General features: G+C 37.9%; 1 protein-coding gene across 2 annotated transcripts; it reads left to right on the top strand.

Annotated features, from left to right (window-relative positions):
- The first annotated feature begins 278 nt into the window (after positions 1 to 278).
- Positions 279 to 27,958, top strand: mamdc2a (MAM domain containing 2a). Of its 2 annotated transcripts, XM_046841130.1 has the most exons (14): positions 385 to 956; positions 1,570 to 1,689; positions 8,335 to 8,585; positions 8,868 to 8,952; positions 9,159 to 9,296; positions 10,863 to 11,119; positions 15,299 to 15,392; positions 15,958 to 16,104; positions 17,556 to 17,821; positions 19,235 to 19,331; positions 21,416 to 21,571; positions 21,774 to 22,033; positions 25,246 to 25,330; positions 27,086 to 27,958. In XM_046841130.1, exons 1-14 carry the CDS (start codon positions 917 to 919, stop codon positions 27,145 to 27,147), a joined length of 2,058 nt encoding a protein of 685 aa, XP_046697086.1. In that variant the 5' UTR covers positions 385 to 916; the 3' UTR covers positions 27,148 to 27,958. The 2 variants fall into 2 exon arrangements, with proteins under 2 accessions (XP_046697087.1, XP_046697086.1); XM_046841131.1 differs by lacking the exons at positions 25,246 to 25,330; positions 27,086 to 27,958 and having other exon boundaries at positions 279 to 956; positions 21,416 to 21,567; positions 21,774 to 21,968.
- Positions 27,959 to 27,973: the final 15 nt, after the last annotated feature.

Below are 27,973 nucleotides of genomic sequence, written 5' to 3'. Positions count from 1 at the left end.
AATAAAGTTGAGGTAAAAAAATATAAAGTCGAGGTAAGAAAGTTTGAGGTAAAATGTTGAGAAGGTGAGGTCAAATAAAGTTGAGGTAAAAAAAAGTATAACGTCGAGATAAGAAAGTTTGAGGTAAAATGTTGAGAAGGTGAGGTAAAACAAAGTAGAGGTAAAAGGTTGAGGTAAAAGAATAAAATATAAAGTGGAGGTTATATAGTTTGAGGTAAAATGTTGAGAAGGTGAGGTAAAATAAAGTTGAGGTAAAGGGGTTAAGGTAAAAGAATAAAGTATAAAGCCGAGATAAGAAAGTTTGAGGCAAAATTTTGAGAAGGTGAGGTAAAACTAAGTAGAGGTAAAAGGTTGAGGTAAAATAAGCAGAGGTAAAAAGTTAAGGTGAAAATAAAGTTCAGGTAAAATGTTTGGATGAGGTAAATAAATAAGGTAAATAAATAAGGTAAAACAAATATAAAGTCAAAAGTTGAGTTAAAAAACAACAACCACAAAATAAATAATTTAATAAAACTTGGTCGCGTGCATGGGGCGTGGCAGGTGAATGGCGTCATCAGTGTCTGGGTAAAAGAAAACCTGTACATTCGCCCTGAAATGACCACCCAGTCAAATGCCCACATACTGTAGGCACATAGGGGTGAATGCAGCTCTACTGAGACTCGATCCTGATAGATTTCATGTCCATCACTGAGCTGAGCGAATCACAGACAGATGGCCCTCCTCCTCTTTCCAGCTGCAGACAGACAGCATGCCCACGACGCGCTCTCCTCCATCCAAAGCATGCACACTGCTGCTATAGCCGTCACGCTGCAGGACACAAGCGGTGCTCCAGAGTGCACTGAACATCCCAGCGCAACATTACTCCCTCCGTCCGATCTGCCCGGTCATAACCGATACATATAGCCGGAATAACCGGATGTTTGCAATGCGCCTTCTTCATCTTTCAGCTCTTCTGGGTAAGACTTTACTCTGTTTGAGTTGCGGTCTGTTTCTGTCATTCTTCTTAATGCCATTTATTTGTTTCCTACATTTTGCATTCTAGCATCGCACTTTGCAAATAAAAGGCAAATAGACTGTACAATCAAATGTAATCAATTTTTTTTCTTTTGCCTTATAAGCGTTGCTTTTCTCTCCGCCTTCCAAGTTCAGCGTTACGCGCGTGCTTGTTCGAGTGTCTGTGAGCGCGCGCGCACGCGCACGTGTGTAAGTGTATTTGTGTGCGGGCATGTCACCAAAAAAGCCCGGAAAATCTGACAGTGTTAACGTTTTGAGGACATTTGGATGCTCATTACTATAAAGACTGCTTTTGTTTTGTTTTGTATTAAAAAAGCAAAAAGCAAAAACAAACAAACAAACAAAAAAACGTCTATTATAGGAGTTGGTGTGACATTGCATTAATTAGCTGCACTGATAACTGTCATTAGAGCGTCTTAGTGAGAATAGTATTACAAGAGTTATGAAAATAGTAAAACAATAAAAGAATTGTCTATATGTATCTACAAACGTATAAATACACATGTATTATTATGTGTGTGTATGTTTAATGTATACTTATGTGTGTGCACACAGTGATGGTGCAGGCTGCAAGAACCTACCGGCATTTGCTGCCTGGATCCTGCAGCTTTGAGAGTGACACTTGTGGCTACACTTCGGATCCGATGCATGGTACCTGGATTGTAAATGAAGAAGGTAATACCACAAGGAATTCATGTTATGTCTTGTGCCAAATCTTTCCCAATTTTAATTTTACATTAAAAGTTAATTAAAAGCATATTAAAAGTTTTTTCTTTTATATGCATGTATTTATTTATCTTTCTCCTCAATTACTCAAACTTGTTAAATGCAACTCTTATGGGACACTGGGAAAGAGGGACAACTTGAGCATCTGTCTGCCAATAACCCCACTATTAGTAGAGATAATACTAGATTTATGTGGTATGTGTGAGATTTTATAGGTTAAGATTAATATCATCATTGTACATGGTTAATAAGAGATTAAACCTGGAAAAGATGTTTTGCACTTTTTTTTTTTACATTCTCAATGTTTTTGTAGTCTGTGTCTGTAATTGACAGGTACATGACTTTGGGACTAGAGGCAATGTGTGCTCCAATAGATACATTGGTACCCAAATGGTGGACTAGAACTGATATGCAAAATAGCATTAAATAGCATGGGGCATACCCACCATATTCCTTGACCAGACACTGTCCATGCTGTTGAGTCTCTCCGGATGTGGGTCAGGTCAAACATTCATCAATGTGGTACGAAGGCTCTCCACAGTAGGAACAAAGCCTTCCTTCTAAGAAGTTCTTCTGAGGTTAGCCTGGTGTGGGCATTTTGCATGAACCCAGTGGCCTGAGAATGCCTTTTTCCACAATGACTGAATCGTAGCTCAAAGAGCAGTGTCTGGCCAGGCCCTAAAAGCATGCAGATACATACTGCCATCAGTTCTGTGACTAAATCTTCATTTAAATCTTGGTAGAAAGCAATGATTAGAGCAGGTTCATTGCATTTGCTTCCAACAACCAACATGTTGAACTGCAGTGAATGTTCTGCTGTGGTGCCCTTCCCATGTTTAAGGTTGAGACAATGTTTCCCTGCTTCTTGGTCACCTTCTGGGCCATTAAACACCCCTGCAAAATTTGATCGTAAGCCTGCGTGTCATCACCCTCATTCAGCCAAACACAACTGGTCCACTATACAGTTCACATGAGCAATAGCACCTTTGATTGGATCTCTTGACAAGAACAACCACGACCACTGCAGTAGAATGCCTTGACATCTGGGTGACACTCCACCATACTTAATGGTCTATACTATGCGAAAATGAAGTGAAAACCACTTCCAGCTGCTGGGAACTGCTAAAGGTTTTAACTGATTAGCAAGATACCCTGTTGTTCATACTTTACAAAACCCTGAGTTGTAGGAAACCAGTGCAGATTGCTGAAGTCTGCTTTTATCAGTGAAGTCTTCAATCATGCATTTAGATGGACTTTTGCAGGAGCAGGTTTTGGCTTTCAGGAAAACAGACAACAAGGGGAAAATAATGAAAATGTCTAGGGAATGCTTGAAAATGAAGAAGGTCATGTGATCTTTAAATAAGAACTAGACATACACAAGACACAGAGCAGAAGCTGAAACACTGAGACAAGCCCCCATTGACAAAAGCCTTATTAACATCCAGGTACAACGTTTGAGCAAGACACAAACCCAGCCATTGAGAAGCTGGGTCATATACAGACTCATGTATGATAGTGTAAAGGTGCGTATGATCAAAAATACAGTGACTGTAAATAGGGGTCAGGGTTTCTTGAATGTTACATGGCTGCTGAAAAGGGTGGACATGGTACATGGGATATAGACATAGACATGGTAGTGACATTGGCCACATGCAGGTTAGAATACTTTTGTGGTCAGTTGTGTGGGTTGTGTGTTGTATTGTGCACATTTGATTGGGAAGATTTAAGCTAAAATATTTTTCTACCTTACTGCAATTATAAGTTCAAATGATTCATTAGCAGAAATCATTTTGGAAATATAAATATGGATTTTTTTCCCTCAGAGTTCAAAAGAGTGACCAAAATGACATGCAAATTAATATAGCACTAGTCTGTAAGTAGCATTTATTTTTAGTCTTAGAAATAAAGTACTTTGCCTGTTTATATTTTTTTACTATTTTGTTAAAATTTTAAAGCAATTTTTTCAGGTCCAAAGTGTAAAAAAACCTTGATGTGTACATCCTGATGCTTGTATATTTTACTTTTGACTAACTGCCCCTCGTTATGATTAGTAAAATGTGCATAATACGGAAACAAAATCAAAATGTAGCTGGTGGTAGCTCAGTGGTTAAGGCATTGAACTCTGGATCGGAAGGTCACAAGTTCAAATTCCAGCGTCACCAAGCTGCCATTGCTGGGCCCTTGAGCAAGACCCTTAAACCTCAACTGCTCAGTGGTAAGTCGCTCTGGATAACGGCATCTGCCAAATGCCATAAATGTAAATGGTGGGCTATTAACCAATTGTAAAAATGTCCTGGCTTCTGCTCGCACTCTTTTGATGTATCTTAAGGTCTGAAGTGAAATTTTTCACTTTGAATAAGTCCATTCCAATGCAAAATTAAATGTGATTGGTTCAGCCCATTAATATTTTCATTTTTGCAGTTTACTGCAGTGATGAGCCAGTGTCTCCATTAATTCTTGACTATTTAAAGTCTTTGTCTCATACCGAAACATGACTTTATCTGACATCATTAAACAAGTATTAGCTAACTTCCAATAAATCCTCAATTTGTACTTCAAATTGAGCCATTTTGGAACTCTTCCTGTGTGTAAGCTGGGTGTCTGACATCTTGTTTATAACCTGCTTTTGTAATTAAAGTCCATCTGTAGTTTGTCATGTAGTGTGTCCAAAAACAGCAGCTTGTTCTTTAATTTGTTAGGCAAGAATATGTTCAAAAAATTTAATATACTTCTTCCTTGCTTTTATTTCCAAAAAACATGTGCTGTTGCAAACAACAGCTGGCATTAAGACGTTTAGCTTGGACAGTTGTGTAATGGAGACAGAGACTTTACCAGTGGAGAAGAGATGCAACGACATTAGTACATCAGAATCACCTCATAACAGGTCTTTTTGGTCTCCGCCCGGCGGTCGTAACCACCCCGAATGCCAACATTTTATTGGCTTTAGTTTTGGATATGGTGCGGATGGGCCACATTGCCCTCAGTGGGGAGCTAAATAGTAGCACAAAACCCTGACTGGATTGTTGCTGTTTAGTTTCCTGGGCAACTCAAGGACCAACTGTGTGATGGAAATACCCACCATTTATTTTGAGTGCAGTTGAAAGCAAACGCCTGCAGCATGAAGCATTTTTTTTCCACCTATAAATAAAGTTTATAAATCCGAGGTGCCTTTCCTTGTGGAGGATTGAGACCTTTGAGTTTATGCTGTCATTGTTGATACATATGGTGGACCGCAGGACCTTGAAGGTATTGGTCTGGCAAAAATGAAATGAATTAGTAAAAAAAGTCACAAAGTAACCTGCTCTGGTATCTCGAGGCACTTTTACACAGCTGCAGAAATCATTTGTAAGCATGTTGAGACATAATGCAGATTTCCATTAATCTTTTTTTCTGAAAGAGAGACCCGAGCAAGAAGGCTACTTCGGTCTCCTGCTAATCCCCTGCTTAATCTCCTGACATTGAGCTAATGGGACAGGAGTGTCAGCATGTACTGAGGTCAACATACCCCAGTTACTCTATACCAGGAGATCACTAAACCAGATTATCTCATTATCACAGGAATACTCCTTGCTCCATGTGCATTTCATTGAACTCTGCTTACAAATGACATCACCTCCTACTTGGTGTCTAGACTGGGTGTCTGGTGGTAAGGAACTCCTTATTTCATGACTTGGGAACTTCTGGAGCATGAAATTGCTTACACTCAGAGAGGAAACTGGTGCTTTTTTAATGGCCAAGTCAGCACTAATAAGAACTGCTGAATCTCACTATGTGTGTTTTTATATTATGGACTGTGATGCTGCTCTGGGTGCAGACAAATGATAACTAAGTACCTCTTTTTCCACAATAAAAGTGGCACCTAAAACACGTTACACTGAATGATAGCAATGGTAGCAAGAGCTGCATTTGGTAACTGTGCTCACAAATGTGCAGCAATGTACGTCAAGGTCTATTACCAACATTGACAGTTATATTCCTCCAACTGAAAGCAAAAAAGACACACCCTTCAGAATACTACCTCTGTGATTAAAGATTATATTTTGCAATCCCCGTTTAGTACTTTTTTAAACAGTGCACTTTAGCGGCTTCTCAAATATATTTTGAGCAAAAGACTGAAAATTGATATTAGGAATTTTCTGTAACCCCAAGCCTTGAGCACCCCCACATTATATGTTATGTGCAGTATAAATAACAGCTACAAAGAGATCTTACAAAGGGACCATCTTTTTTTATGCATACACAGACATATCTGGGTACACTGGTTTTTCTCTTGATTATTTCTCACTCTCTAGTGTTCTGTATTGTTTAAAGGTTTATAATCACACTCTTAAAATCACCCAAATGAGGATGGTTTTCTTTTTGAGTCTGGATCCTCTCAAGGTTTCTTCCTCATAACATATAAGGGAGTTTTTCCTTGCCACAGTCGTCATGGCTGCTCATCAGGGATAAATACACATCGTTCACCTTAACTCCTAAATTCTTTAAAGCTCCTTTGAGACAATGTCTGTTGTAAAAAGAGCTATAGAAATACATTTGACTTGACTTGACTTGACTTGACTTGATTTGACTTGACTTGACTTGACTTGACTTGACTTGACTTGACTTGACTTGACTTGACCTAATTATTTTCCATCACACTCATTATTCCATATTCATTAAACAGTTCTGCATATTTACATTTGTTTTCTGTTGTTCCATGTGAAAGTTAACTTTTACATTAGTGCACTAATAATAATGTACCAGAATAAAAAACAATCTGCTAAAATTATTGAAATATGGCTCCTTTTAAAGCTGTATTCATATATAAGGATATTTTCTATTTTTCACTCGTGAAATAGACGAAAAAACACAAACAAAAGAGGAGATCCTCTCATGTGAGTTTCTCTAATGACCACATCTGTAAATCAAAACACCTTGCATTAGGAGGCGAGCCATCATTTGGGATCCCCCAGTAAACAAGTATGATTTCATTTATCAGACATTCAGTTCAGGAAAAAATGTAAAGCTTAAAACATTCTTTCTGAAGGTCTAAAGGTGTTCTAAAGGTGTTTGCTCATGAGCTAAATAAGAAAAACTTTAGCTGTGGTGCAGGAGAAGTGATTAGTTTAAACAGTACACGCTGTGATAGGAAGAAGAAGATAAAGAAGAAGAAGAAGAAGAAGAAGAAGAGGAAGAAGAGGAAGAAGAAGAAGAAGATGAAGAAGGAGAAGGGGTTTGTGTTTGCATCTGGAATGAATTACTTTTACCAAATGGACATCTGGAGGTAACAGTCATGATTACAAACATCATTGGTAGTAAAATGCATGACTACATCTCGTCTATGGTTACTTCATTTTTCACAAGCTTTATTTTTAAATGAAACCCATTTGATTTCAAATTTCTTTCTAAGTCGTTTCCATCATTCCAAAAAACTAAATTCTGGTCTGTTTTGCTTAGATGAACTCTGTTAATCATCAAATTTTTTTTTTTTTTTTTTATTATATACTCCGAAGTGTGAGAAAAGTGCTTTTATAGCTCACACCTGGTTTCTGACATGCAGATTGGAGGACAATGTGGTGCAGTCTGGACCACACACATATTATTCATATCACCTCATCTTCAGCAATTAAGATGCATTAAATGCATTAAATACAGATGTCAATTAGGTGAATATCAGAAATATCATAAAAAATAAGTGGATACCTATTTAACCATTTATACTCATAGGAGAGTACAGGAGTCTTATATACTCATCTCTTATATGAGGTGGTATCAAATAGTTAAGAGACTAGCTCTGTTTACAATAAAGTACGTTATTAATCCAAGTTTACACATTATCACCTTCAAAATAGTCCCCTTGCACAGCCTGCCTGCCACAATGTTGTTAAAATGGCAAGATCATGTGGATTGTTCCTCCGACGATCATCATGCACAAGTTGCTGAATAGTTTCGATATTTTCGGAGGCTGAGCTCATTGAAGGTGTTCCTGATCTCCTGAAACACCTCGAATGACTTATTGCAGCATCGCCGTATATCAAACATATGTCATGTCAAACGTCTCCGTGGCAGGTTTGTCCAGTCTTGCTCAGAATTTTACGTTTGCTCTTTGTTCGAACTGTTCTGCTGCCCATGATGAAATCGCAGACGTGATAACACACGTGGTAAGAATAGCACCCGTGGCACAATTAGTCTCGAACCTTATATGACTATCACACATTTGGAAAAACATAATAGTCAAGAATGTATTTGGATGCTGTATCAATAACAATTTCTCTTGGATTGGACCTCCAATGGCATAGCCAACCAGTGAGGTCTATGAAGACATAGTTTGCTTGGGTTGGTATAGAAGAGCTGGAGGAATGTATTGGGATAAACTGGAATGTAGACTACATGCGAAGTCTTCTTGCCCAATATTAGTGCCTGACCTCCATTTAAGCTCTTGTTGCTAAATGGCCATGCACATGAGTGTGAATGCTAGCTGTCCAAATCCTGTAGTTTAAGCAATGTAGCATTTACAAAGGGTGTACTACGTACTAATGGTATTTTGGAATTACATATTTATAATTAGTTATGCCCATGATAACATTTGATAAAATGCCTACAATCTTTTCACAGGTCGCTTCATAAATGCAGAGTCCTCACTGATGACTGGGACTGACAGAGCTATTTTGATGAGCCCTGAACTTGAAATATTTGAATGGAGCTGTTTACGTCTAGTGTACCAGATCGCCGGCACAGGCTCACTTCAGGTTCACTTGCGTCCTGATGGCGAAAACTTTGACCACCTGCTATGGACGATGAGCAAACCCTCGGACAGTTGGTTAATAGCCAGTGTGGATCTCCGCAATCTTTCCAGAGCCTACCAGGTACCAGCCGACATGGATCAGCTACCTTGCTGAAAAAGGCAAAAGTATTCTCATTGTGAAAATGTTTGGGAAAGTGATATCACAGGATTAGTGAAGTGTGAAGTGTAAACATTTAGGCCACATTTGACAAGGAGGTAAAGGAGCTTTTAAACAAGCTATTTTAGTCCATCACTCTTTTTGCTAGGTAAAGTATTTCAGGGGGATTGTTCAATAAAATGAATTGCATTTATTGATTTTGAGCTTCAGCGAGCGTTAACTTTTAATGTTTATACTTTCGTGCAGATTGTAATGGATGCCAGGCCCAACAAAGGGTCAGGAAACAGCATTGCTATCTTTGAAATTCATATCATACCTGGTTACTGTATAGGTAAATCTTTTAAATATTTTTTGTATAGAATCCACGTGTCTTCAAAGTGCAACGTCTTTAAATATTCAGTTTAAAAGCATGGATTGGTATAAAGGAACTGCAAACAAATTAAACGAATTGCTAACATGTAACATTATGAATAGCTACTGTATAAATACTATTCACAATATTAACTAAACCTAAGTATGTGCATTGTTCTGTTTTAGATTGTAACTTTGAGGAAGAACATTTATGTGGCTATCAAAACCAGTGGAACCCCAATGTAAACTGGTTATTGGGAGGAAGCCTCACTCGAGACTTTCAATCCAAATCTCCAATCGACAACACCATGACCAAAGACAGAGGTATGACTTTACAACAAACATTGTCTGGAAATCAAAATTGTTCACATCATGGAAAATGGACTGCTGACTCAAGCTTTCCAAAATTATACATTTCTTCAAAACCATGGCCCTATGGTTCTGTGATTAATTAGTTGGACAGGTCACTACATTCTTTACTTATTTGTTCATCTTCAATAATCACTTGATCCTGGTTTGGGTCTTGCTGAATCTAAAACTAATTCCTGGCACACTCAGTGTGAGGCAGAAAAAAACACACTGGATAGGAAACCAGGGCACCAACCATTCACATACTCCCTAGAGGTAAATGTGTGCAGCATAAACACTTACCAGTATGTGTTTTAAATCTGGGAGTAAACTGGGGAACCTAGTTGAAGATAAATTAAGATTATACCTTTATTTATTCTACAGTGGGGAAATTACATCAACTACATGTGGACACAAGAAGAATGCAACCACAATTCTAAAATAGCTGGAAAAAATGTGAAATATAAACAAAAACCGATCAATTATAAATCCCATAAACCCATATTTTATTTAAAATAGAAGATAGAAAACATATCAATTAATGTGTTTAATCACATACAGTTGATCTGCGAACGAAATGCATGAACAGCCAATGAAAGGTAAATGAGCAGTACAGATAAAAGTACAGATTTTTTAATTGTACAATATGTACAATTATTTCACAGTCAAAATGATAATGGTATGTTAACTCTTAAAAGTATCTTTTGAAAGCATATTTTCATATTTTTTAAGAATGGACAGCAAATAACAGTGAACAACCTAAAAAATCAAAAGAGTGTGCTCTAACGAGATGAGCTGATCAAGATGCCCTGATTTACTGAAAAAGATCTAAAATTCCTAATTCTGAAAATGCATTATGACATAAAAAATCATGCTGTGACTGTCAGAGCCAAAAAAAAAAATTAAAGTCCAAAGTACAAATCATCACTTTATATGTCACCAGTGAAGATGCCCTGGCAAGCACACTTAAAAATATTGGCAAATGTTTGTGGACATGTGACCACCATACACATAGTGTATATGCTTGTTGAAAACTTTGGGAAGGCTTTCCACTAGATTCTGGGACATGGTTATGGAAATTCAGCCACAGGGCATTAGTGAGATTAGGCACTGATATTGGGGAAAGAAGCCTGGCACATTGTGATCGTTTCAGTTGATCCCAAAGGTTTTCAGTTGAGTTAAGGTCAGGGCTCTGTGCAGGACACATTCTTCTGCAAGTTTTATCCAAATGCTACAACATGCAAAAACATTTTAGACAATTCTGTAATTGGGGAATCTGACTGCGAAAGAATCACCTCTCAGTCTGATGGTCAGGTGTACACATATGTTTGGGCTTTTAAGGGTATTTAAAAAAAACCCCAGAAAAATCAGTGTAGCAGTTCACAGTGAGATTGCAGGTTCGCTAGCTAGCCTTATTATCTCTTTTGCCAAAAAGCAACAGCTGCATCTGTCACAAGGAATTGAGAAGCTTTGGTGTTCTGATTATAATGTGGAATAGTATTTCATGAGATTCATGATATTTATTTGTATATTCTGGACCAGGTCGCTACATGTATGTCAGCTCACTTTATACCAAAAGATTCCAAGAGGTGGCAAAACTTGTGTCACCAATGATCACTATTCCCATGTCCGGCTGTTTGTCCTTCTACTACAAGAGGAACCAATCTATGGGAAACATCTTCTCAGTTTTCACCAGAGACCAGCTGGGCCACTACGAAGAGATCTGGAGGCCAGATGTGTATGCCACGTCCAACTGGAGACAAGTGCAGGTGGACATAAAAGTACACCATCCTTCAGAGGTCAGTATGAGAAATATCAGGTCTTCAGGGTGCATGGTAGTGTTGCTTGCAGTTGGATTGTACTTATTGCTGTACTGTATACTGTATGATCTCACTCTTAAAAAAAAAAATCAGAGAAAGAGGAATATGTCAGATAGCTGGAGTCAGCTGCATTTCACTGCAACTGAAAATGTATTGCAGGCAAAAGAACGTTCCACAAATGACAAACTGCTCAAACTGCTACAAAAATGACAAACTGCTCAAAAAAGTCACACAAATGTTAGTTGGTTTCTCTTCAATAGTTAATCAAAGCTCCAGAAGTCATGTGTAAAATATTGCTTAACTGTATATGTTAGTTAATTACAGAAGTGCAGAAAAGCAAGAGTAAAAGATTTATACTGCTGAAAGGATTGGCTTAAGCAGATCAGCTCAGTGTCTGTACTTCATGCTTTCTTAGCCAACTGTATGTTTTTCTAGCGTTCAATCTTTACTTCGTTCACCTTAGTTTTCATAATGAATTCGGCCTTAGCAGGCACTGGAATGTAGGACAGCAGAGGAGTCTACTCATCAATCAGCCTATGAGCCAAGAGCACATGGAAACAAAGTGTCAGGGAAAATAAGCAGCTTTCAATGGCTCACACTTGCAGCAGCTCAGGGGCTCATTCTTCCTGGCTGTTGTGTAGCAAATGCAGCTGTTACATTTACTTGGCCAATAAACCTGATTCTGATTTAGTTTTGGTGCAAATGTAGTCACTTTGTGATGACTCGCTTTGTTCGATTGGTGTGTTCAAGGAAATCCTGTTTTGTCAGCACCAGTTTTTCTTGAGTGTCAAACAGGCATGCAGCTGATAAGGTACATGTGACTCTCATATCTGCAGAACACAATTTTTAAAACAAAGAAAAAGAAAAAAAGCCAGATGCTTGTAAGGCCAGATTTTATACACATGTAACCTGAAATAGTTTGGCATCCAAACCCTAATATCCACATTAGTGTACACAGTGGGGTTTTTTATTCTCTTATCATTTTTCCTTCTTTTAAAGACAAGTAAAATCATCTTGAATATAGTCCAATGTATCTAGTATTATTTAAGGTGTTAAAAAAATCTAATATTAGCTCATGAAACTAGACATTATTACGGCAATCATTTTACGTTTTCCTGTTCTATTGCCAGATTTTTTTTGTTTCGATATAGAAATAAATTAACAAAATTATTTGCCAATAGGAAAAGCCTGTTCCAAGATTAAAGTTGCTTGGGTACTTATTTTAAGGTTGATTAATTTGGTTTCTTTTTCTTCTTCTTCTTCTTCTTTTGGCTTCTCCCATTAGGGGTCGCCACAGTGAATCATCTGTCTCCATACCCCCCTGTCCTCTACATCTGCTTCTTTCAACCCAACTACATGCATGTCTTCTCTCACCACATCCATGAACCTCCTCATTGGTCTTCCTCATTTCCTCCTTCCTGGTATCTCCATCCTCAGCATTCTCCTACCGATATACCCCATGTCCCTCCTCTGCATATGTCCAAACCATCTCAATCTCACCTACCTCACCTTGTCTCCAAAACGTCCTACATGTGCTCTCCCTTTAATAAACTCATTCGACTCCTGTCCATCGTCGTCACTCAACATTTCAGCTTTGCTACCTTCAGCTCCACCTCCTCTCTTTTACTCAATGCCACTGTCTCTAAACCATACAACATCGCAGGTCTCACCACAGTCCTATAAACTTTCCCTTTCAGTCTCGCAGATACCCTACTATCACAAATCACTCCTGCCACTCTTCTCCACCCTCTCCCTGCCTGCACTCTTTTCTTCACTTCTCTAACAAACTCTCCATTACTTTGCACTGTTGACCCCAGGTACCTGAACTTCTCCACCTTCTCCACCTCTTCTCCCTGCAACCGCACCACTCCACTGCCCTCCCTCTCATTCACACACATTTACTCTGTCTTACTCCTACTGACTTTCATTCTCCTTCTCTCAAGCGCATATCTCCACCTCTCCAGGATCTTCTCAACCTGCTCCCTACTCTCACCACAAATCACAATATCATCGGCAAACATCATAGTCTTTGGAGACTCCTGTCTTACCTCGTCCGTCAATCTGTCTATCATCACTGCAAACAGGAAAGGGCTCAGAGCCGATCCTTGACGCAGTCCAACCTTCACATTGAACCAGACTGTCGTTCCTACTGCACACTTCACTGCTGTCACACTGTCCTCATACATGTCCTGCACCACCCTCACATACTTCTCTGACACACCTCACTTTTTCATACAGTACCACAACTCCTCTCTCGGCACCCTGTCGTACGCTTTCTCTAAATCAACAAATACACGATGCAACTCCTTCTGTCCTTCTCTATACTTCTCCATCAACATTCTCAAAGCAAATAATGCGTTTGTGGTGCTCTTCCTTTGCTATCCTCAAAATACTCCCTCTATCTTCTCAACACACTCTCCTCACTAGTAAACGCATTTCCATCTCCATCCATTATTGCTTAAACTTGCAGCACATCCTTCCCAGCTCGGTCCCTCTTCCTGGGCAAGCGGTACAAATCCTTTTCTCCTTTCTTAGTGTCTAACTTCTCATACAGCTCCTCATATGCCTTTTCCTTGGCCTTAACCACATCCCTCTTTACCTGCTGCCGCATCTCCTTGTACTCCTGCCTACTTTTCTCATCACTCTGTCGATCCCAATTCTGTTTTGCATAGTTCTCACTCTCTTCCTCTTCTTCTTCACCTCCAAAACCATCCCACAGACCACCATCCGATGCTGTCTAGTTACACTGTCCCCTGCCAACACCTTACAGTCTCCAATGTTCTTCAGGTCGCATCTCCTACATAGAATATAGTCCACCTGTGTGCACCTTCCTCACACCCTATGGTCCTCCTTCTCCTTAAAATACGTATTCACCACTGTCGTTTCCATCCTTTTAGCAAAATCTACCACCATCTGCCCTTCCACATTCCTATTCTTAAGGCCATACCTACCCATCAGCTCCTCATCACCTCTTTTCCCTTCACCTACATTAAACCTACATGCCCATTAAAGTCTGTATTTAACTAATTATTTATTTTAACAAATTTACTAATATCCTAGTGGCTGATTGAGCCCAAACCCCCATAACCACGATCCAAAATCTAGTGGAACATCTTCCCTGAGAGTGGAGGGTATTATAACAGCAAATGGGGACAAATGTCCAAAACATATGCAGCTTATTATCAGATGTCCACAGACTTTTTGTCCATCCTCTTGCTAATAATTCTTGCAGTGTCATAGAGTTGACTATACAGTTTAAACTGTGAGATGTGTGCAATTTATAACACACCAGAGGGGTAATGCAGTATCTATTGTATGTATTTAAACTTCAAGTGGGCTTAAACTGATTTGGTTCTCAGAATATAAACAAGCAAGTCACATTATTTTTTACTACCATGTTGTATCGCAAAAAATATACATTCATGGTATTGAATGCATATTTTCTTTGCTCTTTTATCTTTATATAGTATTTGACCGCTTACCCTCATTTATGTAAAAGACTGATCAAATCTCAATCACATGCCATGTGAACCTTTCTGCCAAGCTGCCTGAAATAAAAAAAAGAAAAGAAAATGAGAAAGTGTTGCTCCTATTCATATGTGCATCTCTTTAGCATACATTATTGTATATGTTAACGCTGAGCAATGTAGTCATATTCAATTACATCTCTAAAAAACACAAAAATATAATCTCTTAACTTTCAGGTTGACACTATGATAGATTTGTATATTTCAAACCAACACTTTAGTGTAACGTGCTTGGATTTTAGCCTCAAATGTGTTGCATTTAAATTGACAAGCATATGAGTTAATGTTTTGGTCTGAAGGAGAAAGTTCTGATTGTTTTTCTTTATCTTGGGGTCGTAAACAGCTTGCAGAAGTCTTCTTTCGAGTTTGAGTTTGTGCAGCCAGCACTTCTGTCCTATGTAAATAAAGAGAGAGTATTTCAGTGGGGTCCGGATATCATCTCTGGCAGATGGTGTTCGGTGTCTATAGTTCTCCACAGCTTTTTGTTTTCATACTGGAGTGCTCATAGTTTGAAGATACAAGTAAACTGGTTCTTTATAGCAAAACTCTTTAGTACAGTTAAGGGACTGTGATGGAGTTTGTCATGTTTGAGCTTTCATTTTTGTGTGTATTTTTTTTTTTGTGGATGAAGGTGGTGTATGAGGTAGCGTTCAACAGTCCTAGCGGTGGCAGTGTAGCTGTGGATGACATCTCCTTTACCCCTGAGTTCTGCCACAGCACAACACGTCAGTATAGGCATGTTTCAGAATGACTAATATCCTGTTCAATGCAGCTCCTCCTTATTCAGATCCTACACTGTTTTCACTGTTTTTTATCACTAAAAAAATTACATATGATTATAAAAAAATATATATAAAAATTAAAAAAAATGGAAGGAAAATGTTTGTCACTTAATTTATTGAACAACAAAAAAAAACTCTATTAGAAAATGCACTTCTGCTACATTTCTAGGTTTTGCATTTCCTCTGTTATGATTTGACCACAGTTTGATTCCATATTAATGTGTTTAAAACTGTTTCCAGTGTTAAGAGATTTAGTAAACAGTAATAACTGCTGCTCCTCAAGACAAATCTGTGAACCTCATGGACAGTGGAGACACGTTTGGAGACTTGTACACTTGCCATGGGTTTTCTTTCTCCCACACATGCAGAATATGTGAAAACATTTTAAACGTTAAACAGCCAGAAACGTCCCCTTAGACTCAGCATTTTGATGGATTTCAAACTCAAAACATTTTCTCCTTGCCTGATGACTAATGAAGCTTTTTTCTTCTGGAACCTTCCCCCACAGAGCCCACCTTTGACCCCTCTGTGGCTAACTGTGATTTTGAGAAGAATCTGTGTCAGTACTATCAGGAGCAATTTGGAGGCACTGTTTGGAACAGAGTGTCTGTAAAACCAAATGTCTACAGGACCGGAGACCACACGAATGGCGAGGGTATGTGGTGAGACGCTCTTAAAACCAACAAAAATCCAGCTGTGCAAATAAGTATCTATGGAAAAACTACTTAGTTAGTCAACATACAGTACATTAAAACCATGTATTTTAAATAGTTGCCACACAGTATTCATTTCACAGTGTAAAGCCACTGCTGGGATTTTGTAGTCTAAATCACTGAACACAAACTGAGAATGTTATTGGCAACTGACAAGTACACTTTTCAGAAGTACTGAAAATATTTACAATATGCCTAGAAGACATTTTTTCCACAATGGCTACATGTTACCATAACACTGAGCTGAGATGGCTAAAAACCAATAGCATATTTACTATGGATGACTTTTGCTTGAAAGAAACTCTTTAATTAGTTCTATATGAAAACTTACCTGTTGGTTTCTTTATTTAACCTTTTTTTTAAATTCATTATTTTTTTAATTTCCACCAGAGATGTATTCACATGATCTTTTAGGCTATGTGTTCTCGAAGATTTTGCAGGCAGGGGCCCCTTTAACTGCAAATAAAGGCTCTTCTATAGATATCTATAGACATTGTATACATGTACATATTCATTTTATGAACATGATACAATAATATTAAACTCACTGTTTGTTATATCTCATAAGAGTTGGTATCAAAACGTTTCCAGACTAGTTTTGTAACATGCCAACAGATGGCAGTACAAGACTGAACGCATAGTCACAGGGAGCACCGACCTTCACCACGTGCAATACCGCGGCTGCGATTTTATCATGGACAGCAAGTTAGAACAAAAAGCAAACATTTAATTCTGCATGAAAATTAGCAAATCTGCCACAGAGACTTTTGACATGATCTGGCAAGTTTACAGCAATGCCGCAATGAGTCGTTCGAGGTGTTTTGAGCGGCACATGCGCTTCAAGAGGCAAAAAACATTACTGGAAGACGACAAGAGATTAGGAAGAACTTCAACAAACTCAACCAAGTGCATGCTCATCATCTTTTATGACATTCGCAACATTGTGCATCAAGAATCCGTCCCAAGGGGCCAGACCATCATTAGCGAGTTCTACTGTCAGGTTTTATGGCGTCTGAGGGAGGACATTCGGAGAAAGTGGACGAATCTGTGGCAATTAGTCTCAAAATTCTTTGATACCACCTTGTATGTGCGAAATTCATGATTCATGATTATGATATATAATAACGATAATGATAGTTGTGATCTCATACTACCTATGACTTTAGTTCACATAGATACCCCCACACACACACACACACAGTTGCACTCAATGCACTTTATGTAGCACTACACACATACACACACACACACACACACACACACACACACACACACACACACACACACACACACACATTTTTGCAAATCATTGTTTTAGGCTGAGAAAACAGGAAAAAGCATATAGCATAAAGTATATTTCCCTTAAAAGTTTCCTCAATACTTTGTGCTCCAGGCTGGTTCCTCCTGGCCAACACTCGTTTCAGATCCCGCATGGGTTACATGAGCCGCCTGCATGGGCCCTTCCTGCCAGGGAATCACAAATATTGTCTCCGGTTCTATTATGCACTTCACGGCTTACGAAGAGTCGACAACAGCCTGGCTCTGTATGTTTATGATGAGCAGGATGTAGCCCAGGCTAAGATCTGGACAGTGTCTGAGAGCTCCAGAGACGTGTGGACGGAGGTGGACGTTACATATCAGAGGCCAATGCCAACTAAGGTAATGAAAGTTGAATTCTATGGTTGTGCAAAAATTACATATGGCTTAAATAAAAGAAAAAAGATAAATGCATTGAGAAGCCACAAAACATTTGTGATTTAATTCAGTTTATATTGTTGCTTTGATGTAACTGTCAAAACAAATCCTTTCATCAGTTTTATCAAGAACAGGCCTGGTTGTGAAATGGAAGCGGAAGTTCACAGTGATTGATGTAGGTTTCGTATCTACCTTTTTGATGACAAATTAAGTTAGAAAAACTTGTGACAGGATATTTTGTAGAGTAAACGCTGAAAAACAAGTCATGCTGTAGTTTCAACGCAAGATAAGAAATAACACCTGGGAAAGACCTAAGCCAATTGTAATCAAGGTTTTATAATAAATTACTTGGAACGAATTCTTGTAGTAATCCTGGGGATTCAAGATGTTATTTGTGAATAATATATGAAGACGATAGGTGAAGAGTTGAGCCAAATCTTCCCCGTTTTGGATATAAGACGTAAAATTTGAAAATGAACATCCACCATAAATATCTTGCATATCAATATATAATCACTATGTGATTTCCAGTTGCACATAAGATTAGAAGACTTCCAACATTACACATAAAGCTGTTTGACTCCCTACTGATAGCGATGCCTGTGGGACGTAATCTCTACTTAAATGAAGCGGCGTGATGCAGCAGCGCTTTAATCCTTTAGTCTCTCCAGTTCTCTGGCCTTCTCGTCTGTGTAATCAGCTTTCCAAGCTTTAACTTCGATGTCAGTTCTAGCTACGTCATCACTGTAATTCTGTAATTAAGCACAACTGCTTTGTGTAGCTGCATTGCATTATGGACCTTTGGATAAATTTAAAATATCGATCATAAAATCATCAATATGGCATTGACTGTGGCTAAATTAACCAACCATTGTAACTATGCTAACATTTACATTTACGGCATTTGGCAGATGACCTTTATTCAGAGCGACTTACAGTCATTCATACAATTGAGCGGTTGAGGTTAAGGGCCTTGCTCAAGCATCTTAGTGGTGGTTGGATTTGATTTCACAACCTTCTGATCAGTAGTCCACCATCGTAAACGCTGAGCTACCGCTTCCTCTAGCAATGACAATGGATGTCCTCAGAGCAAAGGACAACAGCTCTGGGGACATTTCTCACAGGGTTAATGAAAATACACTTCCAAAAATTGCACATCATAAATGCCCAAGTGAGATTTTATATTTCATAGTGAAGTTTGCCACAAAGATGTCTACATAGTACATAGTTACTTCACTTTTCATAGAGTTCTCATGCTAGTATGCGTGCCTACATATATATAAAATACACATAAAAAAATAGTTTATTGTTTTGGCTGTAATTCCCTTTGGTACAAATTGACTCTCATTGCATTCATGTATAAACTCTTTATTTTAGATCGTGTTCGTCAGTATCTGCCGAAACTTCTGGGACTGTGGGCTTGTAGCTCTGGATGACATCAAGGTCACTCTTGGGGACTGTAGCCTCACAGCAGGTCAGACTCATAGAGTTTATAGGTGCATTTTTTTTACTTTGCTAAGAGTTTTTCTTTGGCGTTTGACGGTTATTTTAAAAAAAAAGTTTAAAACAAATTTTCTTTTAAAAATGCACAAACAGTAAAGAAACGATGTAGTATTTAGAAGATTTTGCTAAGTAAATTTAAGGAGCAAATATACATACATTCAGATCAGTTTTAAGCAACAACAGTCTCTGTACAGCACCACAATTAGTTTGACTCAATAAAGATCAGGGCCTGTTGGCAGGGGTGGGCAGGGGTGGGCTTAGCCCACCCAATTTTGTGTCTTGTGCACCCAATAAAAGTTTAATTTGATTATTTTAGCCAATGGAAAAAATAACCCAGAAAATACCAACATGATTTATAACTTCAGATTGGGTGCACGGTCTACAGCCAAACCCGCCCCAGCAGCACAGAAAATATTTTCACCCCTCGCCTCACACTACTTTCAGTTCAACATGCTTACAAGCTTTAGCTCTATAATTACCTTTTTAAAAATGGACATGTGTGATGTATAATATTTTAAGCCTATATAAACAAGCATAGTACTGCATGTGTCTGTAGCGATACTGCTGTTAGCACTTCAGAGGCTGCTGGTTAATTTCATTATCATTTATTTATAATAATTTTTGTGGCAAAAAAGATGTGTAGTTATTTATCAACTAATACTATCTTTGGTCTAGTAATGAATTGAGAAAAATTAAAAAATCTCTAAAAAGGGTGAAAGATTTATAAATATGAAGAAGGAAACTTTTTATAAAATATTCCCATTTTGTACTGAAGTTTAAAAATAAGCTTGATAAGACATTTTGAGGGGCAGTGGTGCAAACCAAAAAAAAAAGGGGGACTAAGGATTAAATATACTAAATATTGTATGATGATTTAGGCTAGTGAATGCATTTTTGTGTTTGTTGCTTTTTTGTCTACAAAGTGTGCCAACAACAGCAAATTTGGTGTTATTTATATTGCAAGGATCTGCTTTCAGCTTTAATTCAATGGCTAAAAATGTTATTGCATTCATTGTTTAGCAGTTGCATTTATTTTTGGTATAGTCTCTCCTTTGGAAAGAAAATGCCATTTTTATAAAATAATTAAATAAATAAATAAATAAATAAAATTATAGGGTGTTAATATTATCATAATTTGCAGAGTAAAACTTACAGGTAATCCATTAGTTAACAAGAAATATATTTATCTATCTGCACTTACCTATTAAATGTATTAATGTAGCTCCTTGTTTTATTGCTATTCTGAACTGAATGTGGATTGGAAACCATGCAACCAGCAACATCGATGCACTGTTTATTATATCATTCTCTCTGTAGTTACAGAAACCATCTGCTCTTGTGAACATAGACATAAAATGGGCTGTGGTTGTTTATCTGGACTGAAATAGACTATTTATTTTTCTCCACTAGAAAATAAGTAGTGGAAATATTTTACCAAAAAAAAACCAAAAAAAGCAAGCCACTTCAACTGATGTCACCAGCAAAAGTAGTTTAATTGTTATTGTGAAAACCCCAGTTCAGAGTCAAAACATCTAAAAAGCATCTGTCTAACGTTGCATATCATTTATTTGCGATATTTTTGTGCTGATTTGTGCTGTAAAAATGATTGGTTTGAGATATTATATATTAAAGTCTTTGCCCAGAAATAATGATGCAGTGTGTTAAAATCAATTCTGCTGAGATGTGTCTTTTTGATGTACAAACATTCGCACATGTTTTCGTGCTAAATATTGTACAATTAGAAAACCTATGTGAAAAGATTATGTCATGACCTAGTCTTAAGGGCGGGGGATGCCGTGTTAAGACTTTGAGAGAAAGCGAGAATCCAATCAAAACAAGGACAAAAATCAATTAAAAATCATCTTGAGGCTTTGCACACTAGAGGTCCTCGTTCGGGCGTTACACATATGATAAGGCCATTTTCTATAAGGAGTAAATTCTAGTAAATTCTAGAAGGAATTGCTTTCAAATATAACGACAATCACAGAGAATTTACAGTGACCACGATACATTTTGATCACAAACATCACAAATTTATTTGCTTTATGCTTTCAGGTCCCTCGAGGCCGCCAGCAGGACACTGTTACTTTGAGACAGGAGACTGTGGATATACTCAGGAAAAAAAAAGTAAGAAAGAACACTGGTTACGGAATAGGGGACCAACACCTACATCCTACACAGGGCCCAAAGGGGACCATACCTTAGGGGTAGGTAAGTCAATATACCTGCCTGATGCTTGTTAAAGTACATTAGACCTTTGTGTGTAATTGCATTTAATTTCTGTGTGTCCGCATCATCTAACCATCTATTTCACATTTGCTTTATGTATATTTCCAGTACAACAGCAGCATTTATTTTATTTATCTTGTCATGGCTTCTAAAGCAATCTAACTCATATGATCATGTCTCGAAGGTTACTACATGTATATTGAGGCATCCCATATGTTGCCTGGACACTCAGCACGGTTGGTGACGCTGGAGCTTCGGGGTTCGTTCAGGACACAGTGTGTAACCTTCTATTATCACATGTATGGTACGGGTATGGGTGTTCTCAACGTCCTGCTGCGACAGAAGGATAAAGTCAAAGAGACACTGCTCTGGAGCCGACAAGGAGAGCAGAGTATCTCCTGGATGAAGGCTACTGTGGATTATGACTGCTTTACCAAACACAATGTGAGAGCATAGAGGCACATTTACTTTCTCTCTCTCTCTCTCTCTCTCTCTCTCTCTCTCTCTCTCTCTCTCTCTCTTTCTCTCTCTCTCTCTCTCTCTCTCTCTCTCTCTCTGTCTCTCATACCACACACACACACTGATTTTGTTCACTGATCCAGAAGCTATTGGTTTAGCGATCACATGAGACATGAAAGCGTTAAGGATAGTGGGAAGGACAAAATGTTTTGGACTTACTCATGGTGTGTTGAATATAGAGAATGAAACTTCCTGATGCTCCATTGATCACAGTAGACATCAGTGTGGTTACAGTAGATTAGTGCAGAAAGGAAAAAAAATTGTATTATGCTTCTTGGACTGTGTAATGTTGTTTGAACCTAAAACTATGTCGCCTGACTGAGTTTTATCAAAGTGTATTCAGGGGTTTGGAGTTTACCGGCATGCTTCATTAATATAAAAAGTAATACATATTTAAAATGCATAGCATAACACGAGTGTTAGATTTAAGTTGATACATAATTGGATGCTGTACAGTTTTATACAGACCCAGTTACTTTAGAAATATTAAAGGCGTTCGCAAAGCCTAAAGATCTATGAAGTTACTGAGCAACTCAAGAACTATAAGAATGGATTTGTACTGTAATTAAAATAACTGGTTAGTTGTGTATTTTTTTGCAGTGGCTTAGAAATGCAGTTGGCATAAACACTTCTGCATTTAAGAATATATCATAAGGACTATGATGAACGCACATTCGGAGTCACCCAGATGAGGATGATTTCTCTTTGAGTCTGGTTCCCCTCAAGTTTTCTCCCTTTATACCATTTTATGCAGTTTTTTCTTGCCACTGTCACCACTAGCTTTCCCATTAGAGATAAACTTATAAGCAACAGCTTAAAGGTGCTAAACTCATTCAGTTCAAACATCATAAACCTTTTAACTCTATCTTGGGACCATGTTTATTGTTCTAGAAAAGAGAGAGCGGCACAGAGCTTCTTCTTGTCGTGTATAATAAGATTGGAGGCAGGTGTTGAAAGACCTCCCTCACATTCCTTCATGCTGAACATTTTGAACCTATTTAAATGTGTATGTTTGCACACGTGGACTGCACAATTCCGTGCCTGCTTTTTCAATATGGGTGAAACATGGAGACTGAGACCCTTAATGCAGAACACTGAGTTATGTTAAAATACTTGAGGACATTGTTTAAGGACATTATATTTAAAAAGTTTTAACCTCCTGGCAGAGGGAACTAATCTGTAAGATACCATTTCATGATATTTGTCTGATTTTAGTCAGAACAGATTGTTGCTTATGTTTATTAGTTTTAGAAAGTGACAAATCATTTACATGCAGATTTTGAAGAAAGAAACTGTAAAGACAGATGAATTACAGCAAGCCTTTGTGGGAAAAAATGGAGGTGTTTCCATGTTTCCATTGTTGACATTATTCTGTAGTGATGAGCAGAAGATCGTAAACCTATATATAAAATACAGGGTGAGTTTAAAGTAAATACGCATTAAAAATCAGTATTTGTAATACAAATTTATTGAAGCAAATTGTACATGCACTTTTACATAGGAAAATGAAAGCATCAACCAGTTTCTTCAAATGGTCATGAATGGAATGCACAGTCAGTAACCCACAGCCGCCAAGTCCTCCAATGTGCGAGGCCTTTGTCCTGTAAACCTCCTCCTTTGCGTAGCCCCACAGGAAAAAAATCACATGAGATCCGGATCTTCTTGGAAACCATTCATGAGGTTGTCCCAGCCAACGTCCTGGAAAATGCTGGTCTAACCACACACAGTAAGAGCAAAATGGGATGGCGCACCATCCTGCATAAAAATAAGGTTGCCAAGTTCTGTAGCCAATTAATATTGCCTATTTACTTTTCACCCACCCTGTATTTATCCGGAGTGTGTTAATGTTTGACCACCATTCTGTGAAAGAGACCATGGTTCCACCTGTTAGTAAAGTTACCTTTGTGCACAACATCCTTTTGATCAGAGCAGCTGTCTCAAATAAAGGAAACATTAAGACCGGAAGTGGTAGCTCGGTGGTTAAGGCTCTGTGTTACTGATCGGAAGATCAGCGGTTCAAGCCCTGGTATTGCCGAACTACCTCTCAGGGGCCCTTGAGCAAGGCCCTTAACAATCTGTGCTCCAGTGGTGCTGTATCATCCCTGACCCCAGCTTCCTAACATGTCGGGATGAAAAGAATATCTCTAAAATATATATGTGACAAATAAAAGCTATTCTACTGTAACACAACAGGCCACCCACCTCGAAACCTGTGTCCTAAATGATCCCAACAACTTTTTTTCCAAGGCATCAAAACATCAAGTCAAGTTTTTTTTAGTTTTTTTTTATTAATAATTAAGGCCATTTCTTTATATTGCTTGCATTCATTAGAACAGAAAGTCGTTTCTCCATGACCAGGGTGCAACACATTGGAGAACAGTACACAAGACTGTTCAAAGGCCAAATACAGAGTATGAGACATTTACTGTATGGCATTCTGCAGGCGGAAAGTGCTGTGAAACAAGTGCAAAACAAAAAAAACCCAGAACACTACACGGAATATAGGCACTATTTAGTCATTAGGCAGCAACAAGTCTAGCTGCAATATTGGAGGAAAACATGTTCTACATATAAAGTGTCACTTGCAGCTTTTGTAATATAATGGTGTGGAGTAGTATTAAGTCTAACTGGGTTAGGTGTTTGTATAGCCCCAGTTAGCACTCGACTATTCAGACTGCCTCATGGAAGAAAATTATAAAATGGATTTTTCTGACCTGTTTGGGCTGTGGTTGTTGTACAAGGTTTCAATGTTGCAGGCGTTTTTAGGTGTTTTCCAAATAAAAGCAGGAAACAGAGGATTGTGTCATTCCTTATCTACTCAACAATATAAGTAAGGTTAAAAGATCAGTCTGATATGGAAGGGACATTTTATAAGCTACTTACAGGATCTTTTCCAGACACAGACCACAAGGTGCTTGAAAAAATATATACAAATGGTAACTTTACTATTTTTGAAAAACATTTACCTTAAGTTCACTCAGATATGTAACCTTCAAAAAAACCTAAAAAACAGGGTTGAGGCAAAAACGAGAGAAAACAGAAAGATCTCTAAAACCGTCTCAAAGCATTATATCAAACTGTGTTGAGTTCTGCTTAATTTGTTTTAAATGTGTCCATCCTTTGATTCTTTTCGGCAGATTATATTTGAAGCCATCAGAGGCCCTTCACTAAGAAGTGACATTGCTATCGATGATATTGTTTTCCAAACAGGACCATGCGAAGGTACGTATGACTGCTAAAGTCCGGTCTAGCCGAGGTCCAGTTACTGTACGTCTAGACTAAATGGATATTAATGGATATCACTGCATTTCGTTGCTGTGTACCTGTACAATGCAATGACAATAAAGTTTCTATCTATCTATCTATCTATCTATCTATCTATCTATCTATCTATCTATCTATCTATCTATCTATCTATCTATCTATCTATCTATCTATCTGTCTGTCTGTCTGTCTGTCTGTCTGTCTGTCTGTCTGTCTGTCTATCTGTCTATATAGAGTAATTACCAAGCTAGGTTTGTGCATAGATCACATAGGTGACTCTATGGCTCTTATTTTCTTTAAAGCTTGCATAGAGAAAGTTTTGTTTGTATGTAAGAACCACCCAGTAAGCACAATGAAAACTAGCATTTATCATAAATGCAGACACAGGTTTACAAATTCCAAACTGCTCTTTGCAGAGCCACACTCATTTACATGATAACCACCCAAACAACATATGGCAACCGACTTCTCATGTTTCAGAGCAAGCAAGAAGTCCAAGATGAACCTCACTGAAAGTAGAGCAAAATAAATAACGGTTTATTTTAGCAGTGTTATTAGAGGCTTTGTATAAAACATAAAAGTCAAAGTATTTTATGTCTAAAACGCCCCAGTTAGATTTAGAAAACTTGCAAATGGTATAAAAGCTCCGGTTTTCCTTATCATATTTCTCTGCTGTATTTGGAAATGTAATGTTTTGCAGCGTAAGTGATATTAATGCATGTAAACGGTGTCATTATTTGGCTCAGACATGGGTAGCAAATGCCAGACTTGTCTCCAATTTCTCACTGAAATGTGCTGCATGGCTAAAAGCTCTAGCAGACTCAGACTCAGACTGCGCAAGCAAGTGAAATCAGTTAATGCCATTTTTAGATGTATTTTATATACATTTCATTTGTGTCACCTGTCTGAACCAGAATCAGTAATTAATCCTGGCACGATTGACAGTAAGTGTGATTACCGTAACACTCTAGGGCTTTGTGCATACAAACATGCATCTGAAAAAGTTATGCACAAGACTCTGTGTGTGCATAGTTAACAAATGAGGAATCATATCCATAATCTTACATTGGAAAGATTATTTAGATGTTGCACCAGTATTAGGGGGCATTGCCAGCTCTAGTTAACAGGGGGATGGAGGTCACATAGTGACGATATAATTACTCTTTAATACTGTATTTATTATAACTTGACAGATATTAGTTTAGAAACATTTAATAGCGCACAGAGCCAATAAAGCTCTCTGAAATCTGGATTGCGTTCCAGAAATATAAACGGAGTATAAGCCTGTGATACTGCAGCTGTTATACTCAGCAGGTGATGTTTGATACGGGTCTGGCTAACATCCAAATGTATTCCATTAGGTATAATGGGCATGTCTACAGGTCAGAACGAGTGTACAGGCCTAGAACATGGGCACGTGTGCCAGGATTAGATTTAGTTCAACAGTATTTGGTTGTTGCTTTTCCAAGCTTTTCAGTGGAGAACGTGTGGCAGCATCCTATACATAAAAAATGGACAGAGCAACAGGGTATTTCAGCAGGGGTTTCAGAGGAACAGGAAAAAACTCTGCATCCTCCTCAGGGCTGTAGTACCGTACTGTAGTACTGTAGTTAAACTTGGATGAGTAGCCTTAAAGTGATTCATGAAACTTTATCATGCATTACCATTTCCCGCTCGGTTTCTTACTCCTGTCCTGTCTTCCCTCACCTGTAGATCTCGGAGACAGCTTTTCCTACTCAGGCTTTTCTGAGGACTTCAATGAGATTGAGTACTGAGCAAGGCACTGGAAGAGTTTGCGTCTAGTTGTGTGTTGCTTTGCACGACCAAACTGAGAGACACATATCTTTGGTCTTCTTAGTGGAACATGTTAATTTACATGATGGTCTTTTTATTTTATTTTATTTTTATTTTTATTTTTACAGATTTTACAAGGACAGCTCGGGAACTGTTCTTTTATACAACTAGCTTATGCTTTTTGTATTATAAAGGAGCAGTATGTAACTTTTCTAGGCTTCTGCTTGCCTGCAAGGAAGATTGCATCTGAAATTAAAAACACTGACAAACCCTTATCCTTGCTGTTTAAACTATATATGCCTTATTAGCTGCATTTTAAGGCTAAAGGAAAGGAGCTATTTCAGAAACGTATTTCTTGGCATTAGTGTGGATAGGTTTTTAGAAGGAGATCATTATTAGATATAGAAACACTTTCATATATCACAGACTGCACCTTTGATAGGTTTTCTTTATTGACATCACCCAGCATTTTACCTTTATTATTATTATTATTATTATTATGTTTTACTGGTGTTGCTGAAATGAAAGTTTAATTATGTTTGAATATTATAAACACTCAAAGAGCAATAGTACTAAATATTTTTTTGATGCTGTGTATTTATGGCGAAAAAAATATATTCTAATGTATTGTATTGCTTGTATGGTCACTGATGTTTTGTCATACCCTGTCAGGTTTTTTTTATTTTATTTTTATCAGAAAATCAAACATCAAAAATTTGTACCATTTCGATAATATATAAGTATGTTTTTATGGTATTATATTAAATAAATAAACACTGTTTGATATGAAAAGACTTTAAGAAACCA

Source organism: Silurus meridionalis, chromosome 27 (genome assembly GCF_014805685.1).
Source record: "Silurus meridionalis isolate SWU-2019-XX chromosome 27, ASM1480568v1, whole genome shotgun sequence".
NCBI lineage: Eukaryota > Metazoa > Chordata > Actinopteri > Siluriformes > Siluridae > Silurus > Silurus meridionalis.
Note: the sequence above shows the minus strand (reverse complement) of the source record. Positions and strands in the feature narration are given on the sequence as shown.